This window comes from Diospyros lotus, chromosome 8 (genome assembly GCF_014633365.1).
Source record: "Diospyros lotus cultivar Yz01 chromosome 8, ASM1463336v1, whole genome shotgun sequence".
Lineage (NCBI taxonomy): Eukaryota > Viridiplantae > Streptophyta > Magnoliopsida > Ericales > Ebenaceae > Diospyros > Diospyros lotus.
In genome coordinates, this window is record NC_068345.1 from 40,780,558 (window position 1) to 40,796,066 (window position 15,509).

General features: G+C 36.7%; 4 protein-coding genes across 5 annotated transcripts; 2 read left to right on the forward strand and 2 right to left on the reverse strand.

Moving 5' to 3' along the window:
* Positions 1–2,659: 2,659 nt before the first annotated feature.
* LOC127807984 (uncharacterized) lies at positions 2,660–4,427 on the reverse strand. Of its 2 annotated transcripts, XM_052346269.1 has the most exons (2): positions 3,565–4,427; positions 2,660–3,474 (listed from the first exon to the last, which is right to left on the reverse strand). In XM_052346269.1, exons 1-2 carry the CDS (start codon positions 4,001–4,003, stop codon positions 2,834–2,836), a joined length of 1,080 nt encoding a protein of 359 aa, XP_052202229.1. In that variant the 5' UTR covers positions 4,004–4,427; the 3' UTR covers positions 2,660–2,833. The 2 variants fall into 2 exon arrangements, with proteins under 2 accessions (XP_052202229.1, XP_052202228.1); XM_052346268.1 differs by having other exon boundaries at positions 2,660–4,427.
* Positions 4,428–5,794: 1,367 nt separating this feature from the next.
* On the forward strand, positions 5,795–7,038 carry LOC127807985 (protein DESIGUAL 2-like). The gene is made up of 3 exons (XM_052346270.1): positions 5,795–6,075; positions 6,148–6,353; positions 6,444–7,038. Exons 1-3 carry the CDS (start codon positions 5,974–5,976, stop codon positions 6,655–6,657), a joined length of 522 nt encoding a protein of 173 aa, XP_052202230.1. The 5' UTR covers positions 5,795–5,973; the 3' UTR covers positions 6,658–7,038.
* Positions 7,039–7,183: 145 nt separating this feature from the next.
* On the forward strand, positions 7,184–9,222 carry LOC127807986 (thioredoxin-like protein CXXS1). Its single transcript, XM_052346271.1, has 4 exons — positions 7,184–7,325; positions 7,435–7,579; positions 7,910–8,032; positions 8,766–9,222. Exons 1-4 carry the CDS (start codon positions 7,276–7,278, stop codon positions 8,916–8,918), a joined length of 471 nt encoding a protein of 156 aa, XP_052202231.1. The 5' UTR covers positions 7,184–7,275; the 3' UTR covers positions 8,919–9,222.
* A 94-nt stretch (positions 9,223–9,316) lies between these two features.
* LOC127807982 (sulfite exporter TauE/SafE family protein 5-like) lies at positions 9,317–12,115 on the reverse strand. Its single transcript, XM_052346267.1, has 4 exons — positions 11,166–12,115; positions 10,457–10,591; positions 10,214–10,363; positions 9,317–9,884 (listed from the first exon to the last, which is right to left on the reverse strand). The coding sequence occupies exons 1-4, from the start codon at positions 11,937–11,939 to the stop codon at positions 9,576–9,578; spliced, it is 1,368 nt and encodes a 455-aa protein (XP_052202227.1). The 5' UTR covers positions 11,940–12,115; the 3' UTR covers positions 9,317–9,575.
* Between the last annotated feature and the right edge of the window lie 3,394 nt (positions 12,116–15,509).

The window sequence follows — 15,509 nt, forward strand, 5'->3', positions numbered from 1 at the left end:
AAGAATTAAATTGATTGAAAAATATAAGTCTATAAGTGTAATTGAAACAATGAAAAGTTTAAATGGCCATAAAAAAAATCAAAATATAGATGTTAAATTAATTAAAAAATATAGATTTAGGAGTGTATTCAAAATAATAAAAGGTTTGAGTGAACAAAAAAATATAAAAAAAAGAAAAAAAATAGTGTTTATTAATCAATATAAATCAAAAAATCTAAGATCTATGTGTTCTAGACTTTTGTTATTTTTAATGTATTTGTTAAATTTATTTGGTGATCTTTGAAAAAAAAAATTACGTGACTTCTTGTTTGAATTTTTTTAGATATACTTATCTTTTGTTTCTCTCAAGATAAACATATATTGGTCTTTACAAATAAGAAAAAATGATAGTTGTGTTATCTAGTGTATTTTAAAAAATTTAATAAACAACTTGATAAAAATCTTAAAATGTTTTCTAATTTTTTTTATTTTATATCTTAGTCTAAAAAGTATTTTAATTTTATTTTAATATAAATTTATCTTACTTATTTTAACAAACACTATCTAAATAACTAAACTCAACAACTAAAAGAATAAGACAACTTTGCCTAAATTTGATCATATAGCACTTTGTTTATATTATTTTATTTTAAAAAAATAAATTAATTTATCTATCAATTCATCTTTTAAAATTTAATCGTATTTCGAAACGTCGACCGTTAATGTAATAAGAAAAAACATAGTCAGTGACGTAAAAGAATTTTTACAAATAAATTATTTTTAAATTCTTATATGAACAATTCGATAACAAACATACTATAAGTCTATAAGTATTCAATACTCGAATAGAGATAAGATGTGAAACTATTATAGGACACAAAGACATCCCAATCCTCGCGTGACTTTTTTGATATTATTTTGGAGACCTCCTATAGAATATTCACCGCAAACTATTAATAGCAACAATTTAATTTAGATACGCAATTGTTCTTGTTTAAATATAATAATAAATTTATTTATTAAAAATATAATTGTCAAATTGTTTAAATTCTATAAAAAAGAATAATTAGAGAGCACAAGACAATTCTCATACAAACACTATGATGCTTACATTATATACTAAACTTTACTAAATAATTGAATGCAATATTAGAGACATACTTTTTTTAAAATGATGATTCATCTATTCATAGAAAAGTATGAGACTTTGTTGATAAATATCTATATATGGTCTTCCAAAATCTACTATAATTAGATTTTTAAGAATAATGCTTATCATAGTACTCTAAGGTCGATTAAGATTAGAATTTTTATAAATAATATCTATTCTTTTTTGCAGAACTCTTGAAAGAATTTTTAAATATTAAAATTATCATATTTGTACTTTATTCAAGACTCTTCGGTCAAAGAGAGTTTTACAAGACAAGTTCTAAGATGTTATACTCTCCAAGAGCTTGGTTATGGTCTCTAATGGACGGTAAGACTTATCCAGATTAGGTCTCCAAGAGACTGGGATGGTTTCTCAATTTTATGATCTCCGAGGAGACCATTATGATATCCCGGTCTTTTGATTTTTGGAAAATCATAATGGTTTCCTAATTTTTTGGTGTTTGAAAAATTTTCTTGATTTTTTAGTCTCTTGAGAAATTTAGATATTTTGCACGATATCTTTTATTTGTTTAAAAATTATTTTGAACTTTTAAAACGTTTTTAATCTTTTAACAAAATTTTGCTTATGACAAATCAATAATTATGTATGAATTATTAAGGTTCTTTAATTTTATTTTTAGAAAAAAAAAGGGAAAGTGTTTGGTGAGAGTCTACCGTTGGAGCATAATTAAGGCAGCATGACAGTGGGGTTGTTGGGCAAACCCGCGATGCTATGCGTCACGTGCCATACTGCATTGTAGGTGAGGAGTGCGCGTGAATGTCCCCACCCCATGGAAGTAAGTAGGCACCCGCTTTCTCTCTAAACTTCAATTTATAACCGTTAAAAAGTAAATTAAAAAACTCATTAGAATAACATAGTGATTAATGGTGCAAATAATTCATCAATACTTAATAAAGTTCATCCGAAGTAACAATTGACTAATAAATGGTTAGAAAGATTTAAAACAAAATATTTTTTCTAAAAAAGTCTTTATCTATTTATTGATAGTCTATGAGAAAGGTATTATTTAAAAAAATATATTTTTTGAATGATACTTAAATTAAAGAGAATTTGAATTTCTCTTTTATGTAATGCCTTGCATACATATTTTGTATTATACTTGGGAGAGGAAAACCTGTTTTTAAAACCATTTCAAGAGAGCTTTTAATGTTGAGTATTTGAATTTCCAGACTCTTGCCTTTACTATCTCTTGTGGTTTATTGGCGCCCTAATCATACTGCTCATGGATTTGATGGGACAACCAAACATCATGCTAAGTGGATATGAAAGGGCATTATTCCCCACAAACTCACCAACAAAACAAACAAACAGAGGGCGCATCATAATATTTTTGTTTTGTAGGGACTGATAGGGACTTTTTCTTATGTTTACAAAATATATATATATATATAATTAAACAATTATACTGTTGTTGCAAGGTGATGGATTTGATTTTGTCTTTACGTGAGACCATGCAATTGTCTATGTCTCTATAGCGGCCAAACTCTGAATTCAATTCGTGACAAATCAGGTACCCATTGAAATTCCCACATTACAAAAAAAATTAATTATAAAGATAAAAACTATAATCAAACATACATGCCTAATTTAATTTGCTAGGAATAGAATGTCAAATTGCCAAGAAGGAGCCTGACACCGCCTATTTAGCTAGAAAGTGGACTCTCTGTGGATACACACAGGCATTCAGGAGTTGAAAATCACCACAAAGCAAGGAAGCAGAGCAGTGGGATTCAGTGAAAACAGTTCCTCAATGTTCGAATACAGCCCAACTTTTACGGCCAATGACTCGAATCCTGATCGGCGGGAGAGCTCTTGAAGACTCTCCACCGGCCCGTGAACTCTCCCGGCTATGACTCTGCAAATTAGCAGAGCTCGCTTTCCAGTTGGCAATGAATTATTTTCTTGTGGTTCAATGGCCTCCAATGCTCTTGTACCATTTGAAGCAGTGAAGACACCAATGCCGCCGCTGCTCAGCTCCTTCTTGGAGGGAAACCCGTGCCTTAAGATTCTGCAGACATTGCAACGGTCCGATGTGCAGAGGCTCGACGAGCCATTGATGCCGAGAGGGCACTCCACAGTGGTGCCATGGAACCTCATAAGCTCGTTCCCGTCGGCCAGGCACCGGGGGTGCTTCTTCTGCGGCTTGCTGGCTTTGATCTTCACGATTTCTCTGTATTCTTCGAATTGAGCGATTGTCTTTTGCATGTTGTGGACCTTGAGGATTCTCTCGATGTGCCCGAACTTGTTGCCGTTCTTCAGCCAGCCAGTTTGGCAGATCATCTGTACAATCTTCCTGGATGAGTCTCCTTCATCAAGCTTCGTCACTACACAACATTGTGAAAGGAAACTAAGACGACGCTTAAGTATCATATGAGTTATAAGATTGTGAAAGGAAACTAAAGGGTTGTTTTTACCGGCATGTTTGGAGAGATGATGAGCTTCAACAGCTTCCCACTTGGAGAATTGTTCACTACATTTATGGCAAGTCAATAGTAAAGTCGAAGAACCAAGAGAAGTTTTTCCAATACAAGGCCCATCATGATCAATAATACCATTGAATCCAAAGCCTAATTCACTGCAGCTTCCAGCAGTGGATTTGGGACTAGAAGATGGTGGCTTTTCCATGTGTCTCTTGCTTCCATGGATGACATCCTTGAGGTTTGAAATAGACCTTATTGACGTCGAACAGCCAAACCTGCCTGTTTTCTTGGTCAATATTGTGTTGCCATGATCATCATCACCACAGATGAGATTCGGATCATGAACCTCTAATGGCTCTGCTCTGCACTGGAGTGATCTCCTCAGAGCCATCCAAACAGCTGGCATCTTCTTTTCCTCTTTCCTTCTCTCCATCTATCTATATATCTATCTATCTATGTTCCTCACTTTCCCCTTGAAAGCTTCTTTTCGCAAGAATACTACTAGAGCTTTGGGAGTGGCTTTTGCAAAAGAGCCCATCGCTTTCCATGGCACAGCTTTTCTGTCAAAGTCGCCATGGCTGCATAGTGCAAAGCTTGTTGGCTGCTCAATACATATGCAACCTCAATTTATGGCAACTTTAGAATGTCTTCAGAAAGGAAACCCATAAAAAGATACGTCTTTACCAAACTTCCATGCACCGAAACTAGCTCTCTCCATGCACCATTTCTCAGGGGCGCTTAAGTGGGTCCTCATGAAAGGGAAAGAAGATGGAAAGCCTAATTGATTACGGGCTCAGAGCCAGACAAAAACATGAGCCATTAATGAGTGAAAGGTGAGCATAGTTAATGATGGGTTCTTCGTTCTTCGTCTTTGTCACTGACCTTATAGGAGTTAGGGCATGTGAATGCGCCTGAATCATTTGTCAGTGATATTAATAAATGAAGCAGCTGCACTTTGCCAGATGGAAAAATAAACTGTCTTTGATATATCCACATGATTAATGTTGTGTTGCAGAGGGATTTTCCAAGAACGTAGTTCAGATGTGTTTAATTAATTAAATACCATACGAGATTTGTGCAGAATATTCGATTAAACATCACCATGGCTACCCAGGTAAGAAGCTTAGCTGTGTTGAAGTATCATAGAACATGTTTCAAGCACAAAAACTACTGCCTTAGACAAAATGTCTGATTATTGTTATGATGGCCATGATTAAATTAAATTAATTAATTTATTGTTGAAGATAGACTGACATTAATTAATGGGCGTTTCTATATCTAAACTATGCACGTAGCTGCCATGATCTCTTGGAAGAATGATTACAGATTTTTAAAATTCGAAGGACAAGATCAAAGAGAGAGGGACAATCACACTGGAGACTCATCTAATTCATGGTCTTGCACTATGAACTAATTAATAATTAAGTGTAAATTCATGTCATTTTGGATTATTGATTTGTGTCCCATAGAAGAATCAACATGTAAAAGAATTAGTTAGTGAATACTACACTACTCATTCTTATATCAAGCATTTATTTTTTTAGTTTCTAATTTATCCTTAATATTTCTAATTATACCAAATTTATCCTCTTATTTTTAAGCCTCTTTGCAAACTCTTGGTTTATGTCTTCCTTCTTTCCGGACGCATCACTATTCTAATATCTTCAAGAAGGCTTCGATATTGTTGATTTGTCCATGGGACCTTGAAAAGATGATTTAGGGTCTTGCCCCTCTTCTTTGCACATGAAATCAGTCCTCCACGAGTAATCAAAAGCTAAAACAAACAACTCAAGCATATGCAATGCATATTAATGCAAACATACAAAAATCGATACAAAAGACTAAATATGAACCCAACAAATAACACCTAGTTAGCTATGAAGGCCCAGCAAAATAAACAAACCAAATAAGTAAACTCTAATCCCAATACGAATCCAGAATCGAACATGCATGATCTAATTGGAATATAAGCATCATATATAATCAAAATTTTCATGTTCTTGGAATATTGAACTGTTGTGTTAATGCTCCTGTAAGGAATCCAATCCTCTCCACAAAGGAATTCTATTCCTTTGATTGAAAGCAACAGCATAGAATAAAGTCGCTTTCAAGCCCCAGGAAAACTTTCCTCCATTAAGCACACTAGTCTTTATCATGTTATTATTATTATTATTTTATTCTTTTTTTTGCCGGTTAATTAATCTGTATCATATTCATGCATATGCAATCCTCTGAGACCATTTATATTCAGATTTTTCTCTGAAAGCTAGCCTGAGACGAAGTCAAATAATTAAACAACAGAAGGAGATCATGTGAGAGATTCATTATCCAATAGCTTCTGGACACATATTCTGTTAATTTCTTCTTTGAAAAAGTCTCTCAGAGCTCCCCCAATTCGGTAAAATGCAAAAGTTCGTTGCTGCTGGAGTTGTTTGTTCGTTGATCATGGTCATGGATATCACAGCCGGGGTACTTGGCATAGAAGCTGACATGGCCCAGAACAAGGTATATATCTTGTCGTCTATTGACCCTCAACCTTGAATTCTCTAAGCCGTGAACCGTTTTGTTGCAACACAGGTGGAGCATTTCAGGGAGAGGCTAGTTGAATGTAGGGGGCCAAGTCAAACAGCATTCGACTTTGGGTTGGCTGCAGCAGTGCTTCTGGCCCTCGCCCACATCAGTGCTAACTTGCTCGGTGGCTGCACTTGCCTTTGTTCCATAAACAAGCTACGCAGGGCCTCTGCTGACAAGCAATTCGCCATGGCCGCTCTCATCTTCTCCTGGTATATATATATGATTTGCATGATGATATTAATTAATAGATTCTTGAAAGATTTAATTATAGTGACACGATCAGTGCTTGCAATATTTAGGATTATATGGGCAGTGGGATCCTCAATGCTGATGTTAGGGACGATGGAGAACTCGAGAAAATCGTGTGGGAATGGGATGGGAAACCATCGGTTTCTGAGCATTGGAGGGATCGTTTGCTTCCTTCACGCAGTGTTTATAGCTGCTTACTGTGTTCCAGCCATTGCCAATGATGCCCAGAAGACGCAGCAACCTCAACAAGGAGGCCATGCTTGATTAATTTTCTTTTTCGTTCCATTCTTTTCTTCTACTCCTCCTTTCATTAAATTAGGTTAACGATTATACTGAGTTGATATGATCCGTGTTGGACTTGGAAGAGTTGATTATTTGTAGAATCTATGGATTAAGTAACGATCTCTGCAATTTCTCCAGTTTGCCCATGTATCATATAGTTTATTGTTCTTAAAATGTTGTGCTTAATGGTAAAGATATGATTTTAACGAGGATTAATTGGTCTTGTAAAGTAATTATATCGCAATACACGTTATAAATTAAGGGATGCTTTAATAAAATCAAAATTTTAAAGTAGATTTGAAGTAAAAACTGGACCTATATTGAAGGATACCCAAAATGTTTACAAAACTATAACTTTTGATAAAAAACAAAAAAAAACTTCTTAAAATGAAACTCTCCTTAAATTATTTTTCAAAAATAAAATTTTCACACCAAGACCACAATTTTTGTTATTTAGTAACCAAAATTTCCCCTTTTCAGCTCTGATAACTAAATTTATATGTATGTACTCTATTTCATTCAACAAAATCATTCTGTTCCGGCATATCATATAACTTTTTTTTTTTTTTTTGGTACAGAATATGGTGTAACTTCCCGATCATGGGGTACCAGAATTTCAACGGCCCACAGATAAACTCAATAAGGAAAAGGTGGGTCCAATCTCAAACAACTTGTATTTTATCTTCCCTGTCATTTTCCATTAGATAATATTGTGCAAGCATATCCTAATTGAAGTACATCAATTAAGAAAACCCCTAGGCCCCAGGGAAGAGGAAGAGTAGATAGGGAAAAGAAAGAAATGGAAACTCAGCAGGAGCAGCAGAACAAGCACAAAGTTGTGAAGGTTGATTCAAGGGCTTCCTGGGATTCCTATCTCTCGCAGGCCACCAATCAAGGCTGCCCTGTGAGTTCTCAAATCCCTTGCATAAAACCACCCTGTTTTTGAATCTTGTTATTTGCGTATTCCATGTTAGCCTTTTGACTCTTAAACCTTGGAAATTCCTGAAAAAAATGGATACTTTACAGCATCATTTCTGGGTGATTCTATTGTCTGTTCAACCTTTATGGCTCCCAGGCAGCTATTTACCTATGATAAATTTATGAAAAACAGCTATTGGCGAGATTATGGTGATGATTGTTGAGGGCTTTGACTTAAAATTGTTCCATCTTCCCTTTTTTGTGTTTTTTCCTCGTGTAATTACTTTTGTGCGTGTGAATACTCTGGGGATTGTAGGTTGTGGCTCATTTTACAGCTTCTTGGTGCATTCCATCAGTGGCAATGAACCCTTTCTTCGAGCAATTGGCCTCAACTCACCCAGATGTATTGTTTCTCACAGTTGATGTAGATGAACTCAAGGTATTGCACTTTATTTCATAGATTCTGATGAGTGAAATGGCATCTCATTTCTGTGTGTTATTTGTTTGGTTAACAATATGGAACCTCATAAAAAAAAGATAATCTAATTTTAATGAAAATAAAAGTGCAGTTGAGATTTGAATATTCAGTTGAAAAATGACATCCTCGATACATGAGACATCTTGCTTTACGAGGGAGGGTTGGGGACGATCATAATTTTCTCCCCTTTCTTTTAATCAAGGGGTTGTTTCCATGACTCAGACCCTCAACCTTGTTGCAAAAAAAAAACCCTGAACACATTTTCTACTCAAAATGAAAGCTGGAAAGAAAAAGATTTTGGACAAACCGCCTTGGAGCTAGAAAAAGTAACAGGAGTGTGAAGTCAGTTAACAGGGCTTAAAATTTTGTTCAGGAATTGTATTTTTAGTGGAAGAGATTGGATAGTGACAAACACACTAGATGAAAGTGAATGGTGGGCATAAATTTGAAGCAATCAACAAGATTGTTAGCTTCAAGACTGTTAATACACCTTCTGAAGCACCAAGCTAATTAAGGTTTCTTTTTTGTGAAATTGTGATATTGTCCATACTGAACATGATTGTTAGCTTCAAGACTTCCTCTCACTTTCCTGAACTTGTCTGCTTGTTAATATACCTGCGGTACCTGGTCATCTTACTTGCAAAAAGAGTTCAATAGTGACACTAGAATTTTTGTTCTTGTTTGGTTGTGTTAGGAGGTAGCTGCTACATACGAGGTGAAGGCCATGCCAACATTTTTACTGATAAAGGAAGGTTCAGCTGTTGACAAGCTAGTGGGTGCAAATCCAGAAGTAGTAAAGAGATCGATAGAAGGCCTTATCAGTTCCAGCCAGGTTCATGTGGCCTAGCCGCACTACCATGATTTCCAGTAGAACATTGCAATCCAGCCTTGTACATGGAAATGACTGGGTGCTTGTTGCTTGTGTGTGTATTTAATTTCTGTCTCAAAACAGTGTAATATGTCATTGTGTAAAGCCCATGTCTGGTTAATGGTTCAACAGTCATTCGAAACCATTACACGATTCCGTGGCTGACGTAAAAAAACCCAAGTTGTGTTTGAAATAGTTTGATGATTGGAAATTGTTCTTAAATCCCCCAAGTTTGTGAATAATTTGTAGACTTTTATCTAAACATCTTCTCCTTCTTCTTCTTCTTCTTCTTCTTAATTTCTTTTCACTTTTCACTCAATTCTGAGGCTTGGTATATGAATGGATTCCTTGCTTTAGGAAGAAAATGCAGGGAGACAAATGAAGGATTTGCTTGGATGCATACTTATTTCAATTTCATCAAACAGATGGACAATTTATAGGTTCTTCAGTCCCTATGAAGGCCGAGTTATTTAGGTGGTTCCAATAATGAAGAGTACCGTTTTGCCATAGCCTAATTCTTCTCAAAACACCCATTATTTAGAGACATATATTCCCGGCATAGTTGATTTTGACTACATTTCTTATTGGTAAGACATAAGGTTAAGCACTTGTAAGGATTTAACTTGGTGTGTGTGTTCAACATGGGCGTTTGAATCCCATGTATCTCCCAGTTGTATAGTCTCTCCATACATCAAAAGCTCCAAAACTGGTTATCAGAACAGTGCTCAGAGCCATCGCAGTGCCAACTGAGAACACTATGAGTGAGGCTCTTCCATGCTTATCTACTGCTCTCTGCACCACCATCAACCCAACTAGTGAGGCGACGAAACAAACGAATGCCAAGCACAGAGCGGCATCCTCGTGCTCCATGCCAAGGAGTAAGTACTGAGTTGCCGACATGGAAGATGAGAAGAACACCAAGAACGAACAAGTTGCCGCAGTTACCTGCACCAAGATAACATGTTATGCCAGTTACCTGCACCAAGTGGCACGACCGCTGGAGTGTGTTTGGGCAAAGATCTCATATTTGAGTCTTTCCGTGAGCAGCCTCGTTTTGCCCTTGGGGCTTGATTGGTTGCCCACCATTGAGAATTTTGGATTTAAGGGTGAAGGAAATAGTGATACCGTCACTAAAACTTAGCGATGATATAATTGGTCGCTTGGACAACACTTGGGTGCAGTCGAAGAAGATTAGGCGCCGTAACGTGAAGGTGGGGCAAGTCGCTAAGCTTGTTTTTTATGCACACAAGAGTTTATTGAAATTCAAGGCTTACTTCTGGCGCTATTCCAACTTGAAGAAGAAGAGGGCTTATGAGCATTCCACCGCCAATCCCAAAAACTCCACCTAAACCTCCTGCTAATAGGGCCATTACAGGGAAAATGAACTTGTTTGATGGTCCACCTCTGCCTAGCTCACTCTTTCGCTGTGGTGAAAAGTTCAAGTGTCTAAATCAGGTTTAGCCCCGCAAACAGAAACAGAAATTTCAGAGTGATTGAAATTATGCTTCAGAAAGAACCTGCTGATATGAAGTCTGATCTTGTGGAGTTTGCCTTCTGTACAAGATCCAAGCAGTAAAAACTATGGCAAGAGGAATTTGCAGAGCTGAGAGAATCCAGTATCCCAGTCCACAAGGCTCTATTGAGGTGATGCTCTGTATGCAAGTTTCAGAAACCAAATTTCACCCTTTCACCCAAATATTGTGCAACTGAGGATCATTCAGAAAAACTTAACACACCAAAAGGACCCAAATAATGTAAACTTATATATATATATATATATATAGAGAGAGAGAGAGAGAGAGAGAGAGAGAGAGAGAGAGAGTGTGTTTGCTCCATAAACTAGACAATAGACATGGTATTGAACTGATGGAATCTAAAATTATCTATTCATCATGGCAAAGCAACAAAACCTGTCCATCCATGGAAGATTCCAAAGCTTAGAATTCCATAGACGTATATCTTTCTTTTGTTTCCTTTTCCTTTCCTGTCTGTCTGCCGATGCATAGAAAGTCTTGAACACGTTTATCATAGTTCATTAGTGCATCAAATTATAGGAAACGGTTGAGAAGGAAGGTCAGCCGTAGGGGACTAAAACTTCATTCCAGGAGCATGAATTTTTATATTATCATTGGATCAACACATAAAGGGAAGATTATCTTGAGTTGTCAAATTTGGAGAGAACACATAATAAATTGAAGGAATAGGAGGATGAGATAAAAGCCATACCCGTCCGTATCTGTCTCCACGAAGAAGATAGAGAAGAAAGAAAGAAAACCAGACCAGAATCAACAAGCCCAATTTCATCCACGGAATGCCCAATCTGCACTTCTCCAATTTCCCATTCAAGAGGGGCTCTTTCAAGACCTTGACACCATTCCCCACTAATCCATTTTCCAATTCTCCAAATCCATTCCTCCTTCCCTCTTCGGACTCCAATTTCCAATGCGACACCCCAGATTTACACGTCTTGAAGGTACACCAAGCAAGAAAAGCCACAAAAAGTATGGTGATGAGCCACTCTGGGAACACGACGTTACAGATTACCCCAATACTCACCCCTAGCAACATGCATGGCTGTGATAACAGCGCTATATCGTAGTCTATCAAACCCTTGCCACCAAACTTGGGACTTTTCACAAACATCTGGCACGCGACATTGGCGATTGACCCTCCTGTGACCATAAAAGCCGAGAGGCCTGAGGCTGTTTTGAGGTCTAAGCCAGCCACTATGGCCAAGATGGGGATGAACATGCCACCGCCGCCGATCCCACCTGCACTGGATATTGATGCAGCCATGAAACAAAGGACTGCGGCTATCACCATGGAAGGTGTAAACTTCAGCTGGGCATCTTGGAAGTGTGGATAGTGAGTCCACCATTGTTGGGCCAAGTTGAGGAGCTCATCAAATCTTGGCATTTCTGAGATGGGTTTTGCGTCAGAAGGGTTAATGAATAGGATCAAGGGGAGAAATAGCCATTGAATGGAACTGTAAAGCTTCATAGGCCTAGCTAGGCTTATTTAATGGGCGGTGAAGTTGCCTAGACGAGTGGTGGGAACGAGGAGACGGGGGGCTTTCAACGAGGACAGAGGAGGAAGGTGCTGCATGGCAGACGCAAACAAACAGGAAACAGGAAATAGGAAATAGGAAATGAAAACTTTTGTAAATTAACGTTGGTACATTTACTTGTTGAGCCATCTCTCACCCCTTTTAATATTGTTTGCTCTCTTGGGCGCGCGTGGGTTGGCATCTCAATTTTCCTAGGATGGATTATTGTTCGATAATTAAAAATATAATGTTTAATTTTTAATATATAAAATATTAAAATTATTAAAAATTATTATTTTTTTAACTTTTATTGTGACGAACGTTAAATTATGTATAAATTAAAAAATATATTGTTTAAGTCATACCGTGTCTGGTAGTAGTCATTGTCTTCAAAGACTTGATAGAAAGCGAATAAAAAAAAAAACCCTAAGGAAAATGGGGGCCAGTAGAAAAAGAATAAAAAATAAAAATATCTAACTTTGTTAACACAAATTGGTTAAATATTCAATATTATCAATATTAAAGGTATTTCTTATGACGTGGATGATTAAGACAAATTAAAAAAAGAAAAGACAGATGGAAAGAGATGGTTGGATGAGGTGGAGGCTTATGGAAGCACAATATGACCTACTTTCTACTTTGCTAACAATAGGACAGAAATAGGCCTTCCATTATTATGCCCTTAGAAATCTATAACTATAAGAAAGTAAGACATAATATAAGCAAAATGGTCTACCATCGTTGATTTGGGCAAATAGGACTATCAGTTGGTGAGATCAAAACTATGGGATGCATGGGAGAGTTTTAAAGCTCAAAATAAATTTTTGGTCTAAAAATAGAAGTTTGAATTATTTTCAAGAGATCAAAATTGTCCCCCAAGAGATTGTCTCTCCCAAAAATTGAACATATCTCCATGAGACCATTTGCAAGAGATCAAAAAAATTGAGAGATTCCCGAAGTTCGGGAGACTCATGTAATTTCCCGAAGATTATATAATGTTACACGTCGTGTAAATTTATCATCTTTTGAGGTAGTTTTGAATAAAGTGTAAATATGATAATTTTGATATTTGAATTTTTTTTTAAAAAAATTTACAAAAAAAATAAATATTATCTATAAGAATCTTGATTCTAGTAGATTTTATAAAACCAAATATACTTATCACAAAAAAGTATTTTTGTTTCTCTATACATAAATGAACACTTATTTCAAAAATAAGGTACGTCTTTGATACTCATTTTAATATTATATTTAAATTTTTAATAAAATTCAGTGTTTAACTTAAATATCAAAGTGTTTGTACAGGAACTGTCTTACACTCTTTGATCATTTTTTTTCTTATAAAGTCTAAGTGACTTGACAATGATATTCTCAATAAATAAATTTATTATTATATTCAAAGATAGCAGATCACATCATCTTATGTGGAATATAATTAAAATCAACTACACATTAAAATTATATATCAAGATGTAGTTTGTATCCGAGCGAGTAGATAGATAGTGTATATACATACATACATACATATATGTATATGGGGGGGGGGGGGAATTGATCTTATGAGTTACAAAAATAGAGCATTAATGGTGTGTATGAATGCGATGAATCAATGAAGTGTATAAACTATTCTTTGAGATGATGATATGTAGTGTGGATTATTTATAGAGTTACCTTTATATTTCTTTGTCGTTTGGGTAATAAAGTGGGTTTCTTGTGGATGCTCTGCTGGAACCATCTATAGTAACTAGTGGTATTTTAATTATATGTTTATCAAGTGTTGTAAACATCACAACCATTAACCTTTAAGACGTATTCAGAGACAACATTGTCATTGTCCACCCCAACATATGTTCTTGGTTTGGGTGGGATACCATGCACACAATTATCTGAATATATATATATATATATATATATTGGTTTCTTTGGCACTATCTCCATTGTAAGTTAAAAATTGAAACAGCTAGCTAGCTAGAGCTGTAGAACATCTCTTTTTTTTTTTTTTATTAAATTTTTCTAGTCATACAAGTAACTATATATAAGATGATTTCTAAGAAAGAAAACTAATAAATGTAATGTACTTACCAGATGAGTTGATTGTTAGAACCGTAGAGGAAAATAAATGCAGATTGTTGAGACAGCAGCAACAACCAACAAGACCAACAATTATGTAGAAGCTCCCAGAGTCAAAATTCCCAATAGCACACCAGCACAGAAACGAAATATATATATATATGGAGTTTTCGATAGCAATAAACAGTCAACCCACGACAATATATTCTGAAAGTAGCAACAGGATTAGGAACTCAAACCCAGCTTTCGGCAATGGCAAAAAGATGATAGAACGACCGAGGCACGCAGGGATGCGCTGGCTTGAAGACAGATGCACCCTGCTCTGGTCACTGGCAGGCTACGACGACTGTCAACGCAGGCTTCAACGGTCTATCTCCGGCGAACGGCGACCACGATAGACCGGATCTGGCAGAACTTGAGGAAGACTTTGCTCTCTGTGATTGAACGCAAAAGAGAAAGGAAGGCAGACGCTGCAACTCAGATGCCTTGAACTCGAGGAACATCCATCCTTTTATAGGTTGGAACGAGGGCACCGAGGCGACGCAACATTCAAGTCGGCATTGATCGCTGGCTTGAATGTCCGACGATTCGAGGAGACGAACAGACCAACGACTTAAATAAAGGACGCCACTTCGGGTACCCAGAGCCACTTCTAGAAGATGGAAAAATAAAATTAAAGAAAATAATTTAATTTTAGATTTTCTTTATGTAAAAAATATATCTATATGACCCGACCCGACGGACGACGGCGGCGGCGCGCGTGAGGGCCAAGGGGTTCGCCCGCTCACAAAATCTGGGTGCCCCTTAGGGCCCAAACCCAAGTGTGAGGGAGGAGTATAAATACCCACTCTCACCTCTTTACACAACCAATGTGGGACAACCACCCACACACACACTTACACTCACACACTAGGAAAATCTCACAATCCCCCACATGAGTGTAAGTGTGCTATCCCAACATACCGACACGACGCCACAGAGAGCAAACAACAAGTTATGCGTCAGGCAAGGTGTCTTTTGGACTTGAACCTCCCTTAGTGAGTATCTGTCGAACTTACCGAAGAAGTAGTGAGCTTAGCTCTTGAACTACACTTCTGATAGTAAATCAAGACAACAGATACCACACACAACTCACCTTACACCTTCGAGTTCTATACGATTGTATCCATTTTGGTCCTGGACAGTATCCTGAATTCATGAGAGCTCTAGAGAACCCAAGCCTTTAGAACAGTTCTCATAGAAGCGACCCACTTCTACTCTCACATAGGTAACCATTGATTAAGAGCACTTTGTTAATGCTCCTCTTATAACAAGATACCAATATTACCTGTACCACCAACAGAATGCACACTCTGATTAACAGGAACTGGGAAGGAACTATAGGTTCCTTAGTGTGTAGACTATGAATTATCCCAGCCAGTTTGTCTATTTAACCCAGATCGTGGGATCTCCAG